This window comes from Tachypleus tridentatus, chromosome 10 (genome assembly GCF_004210375.1).
Source record: "Tachypleus tridentatus isolate NWPU-2018 chromosome 10, ASM421037v1, whole genome shotgun sequence".
NCBI classification, from domain to species: Eukaryota; Metazoa; Arthropoda; class Merostomata; order Xiphosura; family Limulidae; genus Tachypleus; species Tachypleus tridentatus.
Window position 1 is genome coordinate 25,981,924 of NC_134834.1, and position 17,128 is coordinate 25,999,051.

At 35.5% G+C, this 17,128-nt stretch overlaps 1 protein-coding gene across 2 annotated transcripts in view; it reads left to right on the plus strand.

Annotated features, from left to right (window-relative positions):
• The window catches only part of LOC143228914 (uncharacterized), a 112,056-nt gene extending 97,298 nt beyond the window's left edge, over positions 1-14,758 (plus strand). For both annotated transcript variants that reach the window (XM_076460362.1, XM_076460364.1), the window contains 3 exons: positions 306-485; positions 1,615-1,853; positions 3,997-14,758. In XM_076460362.1, coding sequence (XP_076316477.1) covers positions 306-485; positions 1,615-1,853; positions 3,997-6,393 — 2,816 coding nt within the window. In that variant the 3' untranslated portion in view covers positions 6,394-14,758. The remainder of the gene's footprint in view (positions 1-305; positions 486-1,614; positions 1,854-3,996) is intronic.
• The last annotated feature ends 2,370 nt before the right edge of the window (positions 14,759-17,128 follow it).

Here is a 17,128-nt window from a genome sequence, read left to right on the forward strand (position 1 = left end):
CCACTGTTTTTGCCTATCACTGTTTAAACTAATGTTATTCCTACCTTCGGTTTTTCAACGTCGCCCTTTATTATCAGGAAGAATTTCACCATAGGATGGTAGAATCTCTTGTTAACAAGCTAAGAAACCAGATCTTAGCCAGAAGACGAGGCCGTTACCACAACATCTTCAGTTATGAAAATGTAAAGAGAACGGAACCCATCATTTCTACTTATCAATGTGATACCTTCAAACAAACAGATAAATTTAAAACTAAAGAAAAAAATGTGTTAGTTAAAGATCTATCAACATTTCTTTCTCCACAGGAAATTTCTCTTCTAATTTCGAAGAGTTTGAAAACTTATGGAAAACGGGAGGTCGAGATTACAGCATCCCTGATGACGTAGTTCAGGATGCTGAAGAGTATTTTGAAGACTACAAGTCCGTGTATAATAGCGAGGAAGCGCTTCTTTCTCGTTATCCAATCAAGTGTATACCTCAGCCTGGTGTGTAGTTATTATTACTTTATCTAGTATACCCTGCACTTATATATTTTTGTTACTCAATCTAATATAACCCTCATCCTATTATGTGCATTCCTAATACTCAACCAGGATTGTTTTCTCTACGTTTTTTATTACTGTTGACACTGTAATTCACACCGTATTTAATTATAGTTATTTCATCTGTCAGCGTTCTGCACCTGTGAGTCTGTTGTGCGTTACAGTGTGCTAAATGCTGTCAATAAGTATCATCTCCTCTGTTTTGTTACCACCATCACTACCACTACAAAACTACAACTACACCAGACAAGGGTACAACACCTGAAGATGAAAATATTTCACCTGAAAGTGTATTTGTCATAAGAAAAAAAAAAAAGAACATAGTAAAGCGACAGTTTGATTTGTTTGTTTGTTTTGAATTTTGGGCAAAGCTACTCGGGGGCTATCTGCGCTAGCCGTCCCTAATTTAGTAGTGTAAGGCAGCTAGTCATCACCACCCACCGCCAACTGTTGGGCTATTCTTTTACAAACGAATAGTGGGATTGATCGTCACATTATAACGCCCCACGGCTGAAAGGGCGAGCATGTTTGGTGCGACTGGGATTTGAACTCGCGACCCGCGGATCAGGAGACAAACGCCTTAACACACTTGACCATGCCGGGCCCAGCAGTTTGATATAATTAGTTGTTTAATCAGTTAAAGCTGGGTTTTCGTCAACATCGAATGTCTAAATAGTTTCAAGATAAATAAATTTATTTGATCACAAATCTATTCGAGGAACTCTTTAATGTCATTTTAAAGTAATATTGTCATCTAACACTACAGCGGTAAGTCTACAAATTTACAACGCTAAAATCAAGGGTTCGATTCCCTCGGTGGGTTTAACAGTGTAGCTTTGCTATATGAAAATAACACATCTAACACTGAACTAAATCTTGAGGTTTTTTAACAAAAAGAAAATATTTATATGTCCTAATCCAGGCTTAAAACCTTTCTTTTTTGTTTACTTACACAAAATCATTCATTTGGCATCACGCACGCTTAATCACAACGTTGCAATATTTCAGCTTTTGAGTAATCTATATTGAACAAGATATCTGAAGTTTAATATCCGGGTTCTTTTCTTTCAAGACCCTTTCATGCCGTGTGAAGATTTATTTGGTTGGTGGACGTTGCGGTGTGGCGTCTGGATCGTGTTTCTTCTCGCCATGTTGGGTAATGGTGTCGTTGTCATTGTTCTACTGTTTGGTCACAGCAAAATGGACGTTCCTAGGTTCCTGGTTTGTAATCTGGCCGTAGCAGACTTCTTCATGGGTATATACCTGGAAATCCTCGCAGTTGTAGATGCTTCAACGCTAGGAGAATTCCGGGTGAGTCTATTTCTCTCGTTACGTGTTTATGCATCTTGTATAAAGGTTAAAACAGTTTAAAAAATATATTATTTCCATTGCGGAAACATGCTAAGCTTGTTCAAATGTAATATTATTGTAGTATTCTAGCCTAGTTTTCTTAAGTAGGTAGAGCTCACGTTTGCTTGCTGTATTTCGCGCAAAGCAAATCGTTCCTTATTTTATAGTGAAAGGCTTTGATGCTCTTTACGAACGAATAATGGAATTAGCTGTCGCATTATAATGTCTCACGATTGAAAGATGGAGCAGAACTGATGAACATACCTAATAAATTAAAACTAGCTTTAATTCCTAGTTCTGAACAAAATATTTTGGTTTTGGTTTTGAATTTCGCGCAAAGCTACACGAGGACTATCTGCGATAGCTGTCTCTAATTTAGTAGTGTAACACTAGAGAGAAGGCGGCGAGCCCTCACCACCCACCGCCAACTCTTGGGCTACTCTTTTACCAACGAATAGTGGGATTGACCGTCACATTATAACGTCCAAACAGCTGAAATGGCAAGCATATTTGGTATGATTGGGATTCGAACCCGCGATTATCAGATTACATGTCGAGCGTCTTAACCACCTGGCCATGCCAGGCCTGAATAAAACAAATTTTTAATAAAATCTTTTTCACTTTAATTACTTACTATTTTACAATGAAAAATGTATGTTGTGGTAAAATATGAAACTTAGAAGGTTATTCTTTTTTCTACTCTAATTCAAACACTTTAATATACTTTTTAAAAACTACAAGATTAATATTCAATTTGAATGAAACCAAGCCTGTGTTTCGTAAACACAATTTGTTGGATAATACCTTTAAATCTAAGTAGTTTTTAACTGTATAAATAGATTTAATTTACGCCCTGTCACTTTAAGCATTCAAAATAAGCAAACAATTTTATCTCAGCGCTCAATTCAATAACCATTTTAAAAAGTAAACTTTCGTTTCATTAAAAATGAAAGTTACATTGTCCTACAAACATTTAAATACTGGAAAATTACGTATATGACTCCATGAAGAAAATGTATTATTTCAAGTGAAACAGGTAAGACTGCAATCAGAGTTTAAAGAAAATGGGCATGTGGATCAGAATATCCGTGGTACGCATCCCGTTGCCACAAAAACAAAAGAAACAGCTGTCAACATTGGATATCCACTTGATGTGTTATATGAGTGACTGTTTCGATTAGAGCAGCCTAAGAGTTGACGGTGGGTGCTGGTTCCTAGCTGCCTTTCCTCTAAATTATCACTTCAAAACTATGTGCAGTTAGCGCATCCAGCTTCTCTGTAGCTATGTTCGAATATCCAAGACAAACAGGCCCGGCATGGCCAAGCGTGTTAAGGTGTGCGACTCATAATCTGAAGGTCGCGGGTTCGCATCCCCGTCGCGCCAAACATGATCGTCCTTTCAGCCGTGGGGGCGTTATAATGTGATGGTCAATCCCACTATTCGTTGGTAAAAGAGTAGCCCAAGAGCTGGCGGTGGGTGGTGATGACTAGCTGCCTTCCCTCTAGTCCTACACTGCTAAATTAGGGACGGCTAGCACAAACAGCCCTCGAGTAGCTTTGTGCGAAATTAAAAAAAGCAAATAAACAAACCGAGACAAACAAATAAGAAGATGATTATTTAATTGTGGCTTTTTTGATAAACGTTATTTCTATTGGAAGTGTTAAGAATTTTATAAATAATATGTGTACGTACATCGTTTTGGATCTTGTATGAAATGAACATTTAAAAACTAATTTCTTTACTAACGAGGGCTTATAATGCTGGTTTTTGGAATAAAATCACGTGATGTCAGTCGTTAGTAACCTATCAACAAAGAGACTACAAATGTGGTTGAGAAAACGTATGGTCAGCTTTTCGGCCAAACAACCATCCTCGATATCGAATACTTTATGTAGCTACTTCTGTCATGAGTATGCTGCTTACTGATATCGAGAATAAAAACAATCACTGTAGCATCAATAGTTCTGCTCTGAGAGTAACAGATAACTACGAATTATAAAAACAATCATTTCAGTCGGCTGGAATAATATACTGTTATAAAGAAGCGTGCGATTCCAGTATTACGTTTAGCTGCTACTGTCTAACGTATCTTTATTTTTACAGGTCTTCGCTATCGCCTGGCAAACCTCGGCTGGCTGCCAGGTTGCTGGATTCTTGGGAGTTTTGAGCAGCGAACTATCAGTATACACCTTGTCCGTGATTACGCTCGAAAGAAATTACGCAATCACTCATGCGATGCACCTCAACAAGCGTCTGTCTCTCAAACACGCTGGCTACGTCATGATCTGTGGGTGGATGTTTGCCCTCATCATGGCTTTAATGCCTTTGTTCGGGGTGAGTGACTACAGGAAGTTTGCCGTCTGTTTACCTTTTGAGACTGAACCTACCGTATCTCTGTGCTACGTCGTGTTTCTGATTCTTGTTAACGGCGTCGCATTTCTCATCCTGATGGGATGCTATTTGAAGATGTACTGTGCCATCAGAGGATCCCATGCTTGGAACTCCAATGATTCGCGTATTGCTAAGAGAATGGCTCTTCTCGTCTTCACCGACTTTATCTGTTGGGCGCCAATCGCATTTTTCTCCCTTTCTGCTGTGTCGGGTTTGAATTTGATATCTCTGGAGGAAGCCAAAGTTTTCACCATATTTGTTCTGCCATTCAACAGTTGTGCCAATCCGTTTCTGTATGCCATCTTCACTAAGCAGTTCAAGAAGGACTGTGTATTAATCTGCAAGAGAATAGAGGAATCTCGGGTAACACGTGGAATTGGCCGATGTCGTCACAGCTCCAACTTCTCAAACAGACAAACACCAGCCAATACAAACTCCGCGATTGAAAGAAAGAGTGGCGGAAGTGATCTTCCACCTTGCCATTGTGGTTCTCTTAAAGTTACTGATGGAGCCACGCTGTTGGGGAGACGAAGACGATGGAAGCGGGTGGCTATGAGGTATCTTACGTGTCAAGACCAACCAGAAGAATCTGAAAACAATGACTATACATATGCTATAGCACAAATCCAGAAAAACTTGGAACGTGGAACAAAACGGGCAACAAGTATCTCCAGCGAGAACTTCTCCTCACGATCGGACAGTTGGAGACAAGGCAACATCCCACTGCGACTCCTAGAACGGAGTGGACGCCCCAATCTCAATAGGAAATTTTCCCAAGATTCTAACATGTCCTGCAGTAGACAAGATTCCTCAACATCCACCTTCCGAATATCTCGTTCCAGCGTTAGTAGTGACTCATCCAACCATCGGCCAGGGCTGCTCAATTTTCGAGACCGTCAGGGACCTATAGAAAGCGGTCAGCTTGGGCGACATCTAGGAGGTGTTAGAGAAAAGATGTATATTGATGGAGAATCTATGTCTTGTCTAATGCGTGACGTGGTGAGCATATCCCGTGATAAACCACGACTTTGCCGGCAGGTGGCAGTAGACGATACGTATAACCAGAAGCAAATCGTCAGAGGATCCGATACGAGACTTCTCCAAAAATCTCCACCCTTTCTGCCATTACGACAAGGTGTTTTATGTCCAAATTGTTCCAGGAAAAATCGAAGTCCACCATTATATTTCAAAAGTAAAGAAATGGAAGAGAAATTTAACTGTTTCTACAACAGGTTAGCTGAAAACAGTCATGAAGACAGCAGCGACATCTCTACGTATAAAGATGAACATGTTATTGTTTCTAGTGACCATTCCACAGGAGATCATAAGGTTGATTCATCAAACACTAACGACACATCCATTCCTGATTCGTCCACTCAGGAGGATCAAGACAAAGACGCCTCATTTCGTCCTCACATCACTATAAAAAAACATTCTGCACACGACTATGTTGGAGATAACGAGACAAATGTTTGCAAATGGCTACACGAAAATGCCAACGAGAATTTGCAACAAAGTAAAGCAACTATTCGTGGAAGCACTGACAGTGTCCACAATCCTTCTCATCTCCACGTCAATGCTGATAATGTTTCCAACAGTAAATCTAAGAGCATGACTAGTATCGGATGGGTTAACAAATTGACTCCTAGCCGTAAAGTAGCATCCGATAATTCCCTGAAAAAGCATTCGCTGAAAAGCCTTCCGGCTTTATTGCGGTCTCTATCTAGTCAAAGCACTAGAAAATTTGAAAAACTGAAGGTAAGAAGTCAGTGTCACCTGAAAGCAGGTCCTGCAAAAAACTTGCCGTGTTCTAGAAGTGAAATTATAATTCATCAACATTCCCCTGACTATTCCCCAGAGTGGAGTCCGTCATTTCCAAGGCTGCTTCGTGAAGCAGACGAAGGAAGGAATTCCGAGTCCGACTTGGATGACATTTGCATTAACCTGGACTCTAAATCATACGAAAAACCAAATACTCAAGCGAATGCAGCCGAATCTTTGGAAAGTTCCAAACAGGAAACTGATATGCTGGATAAAAACCATTCAGAAACAGCGATTGCTAAGGAAAGGGAACCTCTAACTGACAAAGAAGGGTCGAGACAAGAATGACACGATGTCCTACTGAATGGACACTGGAGAGAATACTGTGATAAATGTAAAACGTTGATTTTACTGTTTCTTCTGATTTAGAAAAAAAAAGGAATAATTTCCTTTAAGTAAATGAAATATCATGAGTTTTATAAACCTCAACAAAAACAATCCAATTTTGATAATGAAAAGATCAATCCAAAAAATGGATCGGTTGGTACAAGACATTGACTTTAGAAAATCATATTCAATTTATCTCGCTTTGAGAACGTTTCGATAAAGGAATTTGAATCGCATAAAGGTTTGACTTCTCTTCAAATACATAGGACAGCTAGAGGATAGATTTAGACTTAATTATGATACGATACAATAATGGGAATTTCCTAGAATCTTTGTTCATTTACCACGTGACAAATACCACGTGATTGATTTAAGAACGTAGGTGAAATGATTGTGGTGGTGGAAATGGTATACCCATAAATTGCACTTATATATATGTAACATATCTAACAGATGTTGAAACAGCCCCAAGTACCATCAAAATTCATTTTTTTCAATGAAAATTATAATAATCGTCCGAGTAACTATGTTTCTCGGACCATATAACTTGACTATCGCATTTTATAGATTTTTGCCTACGCTGTTATGATATATAGGCTGATATAAACATCTCTTGTTTCTATAATATATAGTGAACTATAACGTTTTTTCCATTCATATGGCTTTCCACCACAACTTTTACATTTAACCTTTATGAGGTTCTAGTGATGGCGCTTCTGATTTCACCTTTTCTCAAAATTAGCTTTGAAACTTTCCCAGAAGCGTATTTGTTTGGGTTTTTCTTTAACATTTCATCTTAATATAAAAACATGTTTTTCACAAACGTTACTAAATATTTGTGCTGAGTTTACGAAAACGGTTATTCGCTTTCCTTCCTCCTTCCCAAAGAAAGTAAAAAATAGTGTAAAACTCTTTAATTAAAAGTGTGGACTAGTCATCAGATGTAAAGCATAAGGAGCGAATAAAGAACAGCTATGAACGTAGGTGACTGAACTTCGTTATGTGAACGTAGTAATACGACAAATAGCTTTAGATTATCTGGATTTAGCTAAGCATGTACAGCTAATAAGTAGTAGTGCTTGCCAAATAAGTGTCGTATATAGCAATACCTTTGGCAAGAAATAGTTCCGCAGAGATATGTTGTAGCAATGCATCTTACAAAGTCGTTTCGTTAACTTCAACTTAACTACACGAACGAGAAACACATATACCAGTGGTACTTGCTGTGCAGTAATAGTGCAGCATCTTTAGCAAGAGCTTTTTACTTTAACATGCAAAGACACTTCGCCAGAATCTCTTTACTACCACGGAGACACTTTTTGTATTTAAAACTGTCTTGTTCGTTCTCCTTAGACATAAAAAATAACCATAACTTTATACTAAAATGTTTTCAGAATTTAAAATAATATTTCGTTCATAACCAGACCCGTCGATAATGAGGACCGAGCGTAAAAAAAAACAAAAAACAACTGGTTATGCCGCAAGGCACCTTTTATATCTTCATTTAATCGTAAAAAGTCATACTTTTTAACCTTTCTTCGCAGGTATTGATAATTTAAATATGATTGAAATAATAATTTGATTAATGATTAATATACATTTTGAATTTATATATTTAATAGATTTTTGTTGTTACTTTACTAACGTTTTTACACTTAAGCAGTGAGTAAAAACTTTAGCTACTGTGATTTTTATCTTGTTTATGAGCACATTGCTATTCTAATTTGGGATTTTCTTTTTAATAACTTATTTAAAATGTTCAAAAAGAGAGTGGAAGGGGGACCTGATGAGGGGGTTTGTCCTGGGGACTTGTGCTAACTCCCCACTCTTGTTCACAACGTTACTTCTTTTTACAGAAACTGGGGGATTGACTGGACACATGTATTCTTTCTATAATGTATGTGGTTCCACAGTTTCCTGGTAACGCTTGTCGTCTCTTTTAACCAGTGGCTATTACTATGATTGAAAACCTTCACATTTCCATACGGTTACTACACTTCTTTTCTAAAAGAACAGCAGCACGAGCTCGTATATTCTAACAATTCGTTGCTCAGGAAACAACTTGTGATGCTAGTTTATTGGCCAGTCTCGGATTCGCACTTCTCCAATCAGAAAGATTTTATTATGAAATATTTGAATCTTAACTGAATTGTTTACCACCGTGTATCAAGATATAACTCAGTCAACATTCATTCTGACTAGTGATGTTTTCTGTTTATTATCTTATTTTCTATTTTTGTAACGAGATTTCGGTTTACACTATCGAGGCATTTGGTGTTTCGTAACGCGTGCTAAAGTGTATCCTTCGTTTTTGTCCCTTTGGATTACTAATGGTTTCGTTATTGATCGCTTAGTTATTTATTGAGATAATGACCAAAGTGAAAAAAATCCTTTGAAAACACTCATTGTAATGTTTCAAGCATACCGTGTGTTGAAAGTTCCTAACAAATTGGACTGTTATATTACTTTAGGATATTCTTTCTATTCCTACATAATTTTATTCAGCGGTTTAACTTCCTATCTCGTTGGAAACAACGTGCGAAGATATTTTGCAACTTGATCTAAATAAGAAAAGAACTGTTTTTCTTTAGCTTACCATTGAGCTGACATAAAATATAACTTTTAATAAATTAACTACTTATTCGCGAATTTCTGAATGTTCGTTTAACTCCTCATGCGTCTACGTGTTGGTCTGTATATTGTATGTATACTTATAGTGACATCTGTGTTCTTCTAAACATTACATGTTCTTGTAACGTCCTAATATAAACTTAGTAATTCAAATTATATTCTCCCAGTGCCTGTTTCTACGTCCTTTTCTTACATCATTCTTGACCATTGGAAATTTTCTTCGAAATCGAGATAGTTATCTATAGAAAGTGAAAAACAAAAGAATTTTTTAAAAATATGTTTTTTTTTAAATTATTGTTGTTCGTAACACGAATAAGCATTTTTGGACTTAGTGGAATATATTAAAGTTTTAAAACTCCTTTGAATCAAACAAATTACTTTCGGGCAGTATTTCAATGTTATTGTGATACTGGTTGATGAATGTATTCCACTCTAATGCTTGAAAGTTATCTGCATCTCTCTTCTAATTTTACAATATACGCTTGTAGTTACGTCAAAGTTGAATGGATAAAAACCAACAAGCCTTTATAACGGTTTCACTGCATGGCAGGTCTGTACTGCTAGAACATTCCTGTAACGAACTGGTATATAACTTATTGTTTGTTCATTGTTCAAGTATATATCTGTGTTGATAATCAGAACTTATAAATAACGTGTTATTTTATACAAATTTGTTTACTGTTTCCGTACACACAAAATATAAATATTATCTTACTGCCTGGTTGCTGTATTATGTTGTTGTATAAGGGCGTGTTTTCTTATAGCAAAGCCACATTAAGCTATCTGCTGTGTTCACTGAGGGGAATCGAACCTCTGATTTTAGCGTTGTAATTAGGGAAACTGTTGTATGGGAAAATCGTAAATAGAGGTAGGATGAATGTGTTGTCATAAAGGTGCATTGTTACTTAGAGACATGAGTTGTCCCCATAATCTTCCTCTATAACGTTGATCTTTTTTTAATTGTTTAACATTTCGTTTAAAAGACGAGAGAGGGCATTACTCTCTCAAATTAAACGATATTGTAACAATTTTTCAAATATCCCCAAACTCGGTGAAGAATAGCATAAGAAAAGCAAATAAAGATCACACTTCATTCTTTGAAAAAAAAAAAAAATCAGGAGAAAGAACATGTTGAAATCACGTACAGACGTAGATTTCTGGTGTGTGTTTTTAGGCAAAAAGCTACACAATAAACTATCTGCGCTCTACCCACCACGGGATTTAAACCCTAGATTTTAACGTTGTAAGTTAGTAAAGCTACCGCCAATTCACTGGAAAATGCATAAGACTTATTTTTAATAAAATATCGTGAAAACGTAGCAACATGTTCTGTGAAAATTTTAAAAGTTTGTTTAATTGATTGGAAACTTACGTTTAGGAACATCATGGAGTTTGATTCCCCCCTTCCCCTCAAGAAAGCCTTAGAGACCATTTATTGAATTATTAAAGAACTGCAGAGCAGACTTGTTCAAGGAAAAATGCAGCGGTATGTCTCCTGATTTTATATATATATATATTAAGTCAGTAACTACTGATAGAGAAAGCTGTGACTCTATGGGGGGAAAAAAGTGTACAGGAGGTAATGGTTGACATGTCACTCTCTTCCTGCTGGTTGAGTGATAAATCTAGATGTAAGCAGAAATGTGATAGAACCAAGACTTCACTAAAATAGATTTCTTGTCTATCTATACTATACGGAACTAAAAGAGTAACAAATAATTAATCAGACAGACAGACGTCCATATGCCAGCAGCTCGTTTCGTGAATTTTAAATTATTTATATGTTCTGGTTGACTAATTGTGTATACTAAAAAAGTTTTTGTTTTTTTTACTAGTTGTTGTTTATTTGGAAAATAACAGTATATATGGTTTTGTATTCTGGAAAGTTGTGCATAATTTGTTGGTTAAGTTTTCGTTTTTACAACGATGTTGGTTCGGCTTTTGAACAAAAGTACATTTAATTTTTCACTCTTAACGCGTCCTCCGCTGGTACAGCGGTAAGTCTACGGATTTACAACGCTAAAACCAGGCGTTCGATTCCCCTCGGTAGACTCAGCAGACAGCCTGATGTAGCTTTACTATAAGAAAACATACATTATTAATGTTCCGAATAATGTTCTTTCATTTGAAACCCGTACGCAATAAGGTTTTAAGTATTGTAGCAAACAAAGAGAAGCGAAATGAAAAATGCCTTTCATGACACGTTGAGTGAATTTTACTTTTAACCGGTTTCCCCCTTTCTTCCCCGATCAACAAGTTCTATGGTAGAGAAATAGGTCTTTTCACAGTAACCAGTTTTATACCTTGAAAAAGAAAAGTCATCCTTTATAACTTAACTGTGTTATAAAACGTTTATTTCTTGTAGGGTTTAAATTCCAGGCTGGTTTACCCTGTTTGTCAACTTCCTTGATTTTAGTAAGAACGTGACTGGTTTAACAGTTAGAGTGAAGACGGTTGTTAGTGTTATACTTCGGAATGGGATGGGAGTTATCGGATCTCCAATAAAAGCTCAATGTTCGTATATCAAGTAACAGATTGCTCTAGCTGAACGCTACGACTACACTTTCAACGCCCTCACCACTCTGAGAACTTCCAAGATCCGTCGCTACATTCGTTATTAGGTTAAACAGCTTCTCAGCTCCTAAAGGAGATACCACCGTATAATGGGCGGCAGGAGTCGCTGAGATTACTTCAAATCGATAACTAGTAGTCCATGCGTTTCTTGTGAGAGAAGGAAACGTTGCTACTTATTCTAAAGATACATATATAAAGAAAGGCGAAATAGTTCTAGTAGAACATTGTCCTAGAAAAAAAAACTTCCAGATATATAAATCTTACTTTTATATAAAAAAAGTAATATAAAATAATAGGATTTTCCCTTGCTTTACTGGTAATAAACTAGTTAGATGTAATAAATTCTTCTAACTCGTATACCAAAGATCACATATTTAACGAAGAAAATTCATATATATCTTCTCCATACATTGAGCGCAGGAATATATTAACCCAGGTATAACTACTCTGCAGAAGAAGAAATTCTTTCAATGAGGCAGTTTCTATTTTGAAAGATCAAATATTTATTCAATTTGGTTCAAAATTAACTGTTTTGAAAATCTCGTTTGAATTACCATACACATAGGCATTAAACTAAGGTATTAGAATGCGTTAAGTCTCTAACCTCATGAAACAAAACTATGTAAATTTTGTTTCAGATAACGATATTTACGAGTAGCCCAATGAAATTATCTGTACAATATTCGTGCAAAAAAACACAGTTCATTTCATACCGTGCGATTTGACCCGGAAGTAAAGTTAAAATAATGATGAAACACCAGTAAAGCAAATCATTTAATAATATGGAATCGTTTAATCAAATTAAGATTTTATAAATTTTATGACGCACGTTTCTAAATACTAAAAAAAAAAAAGCTTAATAAAACAACAGTTACGTTGGTAAAATTAAAACCGGGATTTGTCTCGGTTCTTTGAATTTTAAAACATCTGATAGCATTAACGTTAAACTTAAAAACACACTTGTGTTTATTTTTGTTTTAATGAAAGCAAGACTTATGGTGATACTTAAACAACACAATGATCTTTCCACTTGATCCTAAGTGAATAAAATATTTAACTACACCACCGGGAGCTACTAATAGGCCATTAACCCTACTGTTTCCTTATTTAATCGACATGTGGCAAAAAACGTCAAACATGTTTTCTTTAGATTGCATGGTATTTTTCATGGAATACTTTCTTTCCTTTTTTTCAAACAAAGGCTAACTTATTTAAAGTTATAACTTTCAAACACCATGTCAGCCTACCTCGCTAAACCAGAAGATAGAATTTTATGTAAATCGCAACGACGAGTATTCTTTGTTGCTTCAGCGTACGACTGCATGAAACAAGCAAACGTTTTAACAGTTTCACTTTGAAGTTACAGCTTCTACAGTAAGAAAGAATATTTTTAAAACAAGGTACGTCTTTTCTATTACTGGTGGGATAATTCTCAAATACACAAATGTTTTTATGTTTAAAGTTTCTTTACCGTTAAAACTCGTGCACTCGAGAATGATCGTACCACTGATCGAAAAGTCGAGCCTGTTCTAAAATTGATCTTTCTTACTGTAAAAGTTGTACCTTGGAATAAAACGAGTGAATTTGTCTGATAAAAACGTTAAAATACTGATGTCGTTACTAAGATTGTATTATGTATTTTATTAGTTTCTTTGCTCATAATATTACTGTTTTATTAAGATAAATCAATTTATTACTGATTGCTAGTTACGATGAATTAAGGGTGACATCTGTGGTTTTCAAAACTTTGTGAAATAGTATTTAAAAAACTATTTAAATTTGCAAGTATTAATCACTATTTTTTCTCGTATTGAATTTGAAGCTTGAAATTTAGGTTAAAAGTGAAAGAATTTCATGTGTTTAACTCACAAGGAATCTAGTTAAATTAATGCCTTCCATCCCCGGGTGGTTCGGTAGTAAGTTTATGGTTTATAATGCTACATATAGGTGCTCGATATCCGCAGTAGTGGGTGGATGAAGCGTAGGTGGCCCTTGTGTTACTTTGCGCTCAAACAATAATAAACAAGAAATATAATGTTTAATTTGTTGCACAAAACCTTACAGCGCCATTTTTGTTGTTGTTGTTTTCTATATGGAAATATTATAATTTTTCTTAGATTATTTAGGGCTATAATGGAACCAGAAGTGGGTTTTATTTGGTCAATATGAATAGTATTACATTTTTAACATAAACCTTGTAACAGTACTGTGATAGGTTTAAAACATGTAACAGATAAACTAAAGATATAAATATGCCACTCTACACGTATTTTCTTTAACTTCGCTTTCCAACTCCATCACTATCTATTAAATTGTTCTTTTATGCATGTTATAATTTACAATAAAGTAATGTTTAATCGTTGTTAGCTGCTAGGGCATTTGCATGTTTTAAATTAAACAAATGCTATACTTATTGTACATATATAACTATAATAATTTATCTTCCGTGATTCTAGTATTTCTAATACCATCAAATTAACTTTGGTCAGTTTAATAATTTCTATTTTTAAGTCATCTCTGAGGGCCTGCAATGGAAATTACATCATTAGTTAAGGTCGTAATAAACTTACAAAAATCAAATTGTTTTCCTTTAATATTTTCTTTACTTTTTTTCAAAATAAAAAAAGGGTGAACGTGTAACGATTGCCACTTGAAATGTGTTCAATAAACGTTTAAGTGTTTAGCATAAACAACGGCAAGTGACAGTTGGAGATACACTGCTGCAATGAGACGCAAAACTAAAACATTACGTGAAATTGTCTCTGAATAATAACGAATTCGTCTCCTTGCGGATAATCTACGAAATTCAAATAAAACGTCAGTCAGATAACAAATCTGCCTTACACGCTGAAGAAGATTTATTTGAAAAATTGTGTAATTCTTGTTTGTTTTTATTTGCGTTCATGGTCGGACGAAAGTGACAAAAATTGTTTCCAACAACTGAAGGTTCGAAAAGAAAGTCAGTTTCATTGTTCACTGTGTTATTTTATTTGATTTAAAGTTTAAACCACTTGGAATTTCGCCGCACAGTTCTGCTTAGTGCATATTATTTATTGTACTGCTAACTTGTTTGTATTTTCAACGTGTCATTCCATATTTCTATAAATGCAATAAATATACTGACAACCTCTCACGAAAAGTCTCACTTCTTTCGTTCTTAACGTAAATTGAAACAAAACGAACGTTTTTTTTTGCTTCAACTGTCACTAAATCTCTTTTCATCTCAGAAATGGGTAAAAAAGACAAAGCGCAGCAGTCTGTATGAACAAGTATCTTTTAAAGTGAAACAAAAAATATCTTCATATTATGACCAGAGAAGTTACTGTAAACTAACAGGAGAATTGAAATTAAATATCGTAATAATGCCTTTATTTTGCTGAAAAACAAATATATTCAAAACAACACAGGCGACGAAAATTACAAAATTAAATAACAGGTTGATCACCACCAAGTTTTTAATATTTTTTTATTATAAAAAAGATGGCGTTTTGAGCCAGCGCTCTTCCTTGTAGCAGTTGATAGTAAAGACTTTTCTTGTAACCTGTACAATCCCACAACGACCGGAAGCTCGAAACGTCATCTTTTTAAAATAAAAACCTTCCGATTGTTCAACCTGTTATTATTCAGATATTATTGAAACAACTATCGAGTGAAGAATATCGTACTTTTGACCTGTTCATTCCATAGCTAAGACAAATTAACCTAAGTTATAGTAGACACATTATATTAACTCGTCCTGGAGGTGGGTGGATTTGTTTGGTTGTTTTTTGAATTTCGCGCAAAGCTTCTCAAGGGCTATCTACGTTAGCCATCTCTAATTTAGCAGTGTAAGACTAGAGGGAAGCGAGCTAGTCCTCATTACCCACCGCTACTCTTTTACCAACGAATAGTGGGATTAATCGTCACATTATAACTCCCCCACGACTGAAAGGGCGAGCATGTTTGGTGTGACCGAGATTCGAACCCGCGACCCTCAGATGACGAGTCGGACGCCTTAACCACCTGGCCTTAATAAAACAGATCACAGATCTATGATTGAAACAACTCCTGTTAACATCCCTTCTTTACAGTTGAAATAAGTCACATTAATTTCTCTTGTACAGCTCAAGTACTATTCCCGTTACTTCTGAAGTTAGCATACACCTGGACCAAATCACATTAACTCCTCTTCTAGGACTGAAACAAATCATATTAGCATTCTCTTTCCGTTATTCAGACAAACCATACCAGTCTTCTATTTATTTACACAAAGCAGATAATTTTAACCTTACGTTTTTTGCAATTGAGACAAGCCATAATACATGCATCTTTCGATGGTTGAAACAAGTTATACTAGCCCTAATTGTTGTATAGTTGCGATTAATCTACTAACTTTTTATAAAATTGAAACAAAACTTAGACCTTCTCATTCTGAAGTTGAAAGAAATCATATCAACCCTCTCTACAGTTAAAACAAATTATACTAGCAGAAATACTTCCCCATTAAGGAATATATAGCATGACTACATCATGTAAAGAATAATGGAATTGATGTATCCTCACCGAGTAAGATGAGGCATAAATGTATTCTCACTGAGTAAATAAGGCATAGATGTATCCTCACTGAGAACTACGTGACAAGTACATCCTAACTGAGAAATATATTTGACCACACCAACATACTTTACCACTTACATTAAGTGTAAAACAAAAGTTATGTCGAAGTGTCTGGAAAACAATAATGCACATTGAGACTGCTTGTAAATATTCTTTTACAATATCTTGAAAACACTGATTCAGTGGCAGACACTGTATTATCACTAAATGGAACATAAGAGACCAGGACGAAGTGGCAATGCACTGTCTCTCAACCCTTTCACTTTGTAAGTGAACAAATCTATAGCCGGGGTTCTTTTTAGCTAGTTAGTTAAAAACAACAACAGAAAAACGAATATCTAAATATTTTATTAGTTATCAGAAATTTGAAACTGGGAAACTTTGAAGAGACCAAATGGGGAATACCCTTACTTCATGGTAGTGCAAAACTCTGATTATTTGGTTAACATCATAGTAAAATAGTGGTGAAGGAACCTGGAAAGTAGCAATACTTAATGTATGTTACAGATTGTTCCATTTAAAGTCTAAAAACACATGCACTTTACACCTTTGTCCTCCAAACAGAGGTCAAGTCAATAACACAATCAGGGGTCATATTAGTACCTGTTGACAACACAATCAGTGGTCATGTTAATGCTATGACCAGTGGTTAAGCTAATGACACAAACAGTAGTCATGTTAATATCTGTTAATGATACAAACAAAAGGTACAAATAAACCATAACAAATTAGCACTATAATAACTGTGTGAAGGTACACACTTAACTCTCCTATAATGTGTCTCATGTCATCTAAACTTTAACATTTTTCTAAGCTCTTAACTTGAATTTCCTACATCCCTCTGAGATTACATCTGGTCAAAGAATTTGGATACTGTTGCATGCAATAATTGTAT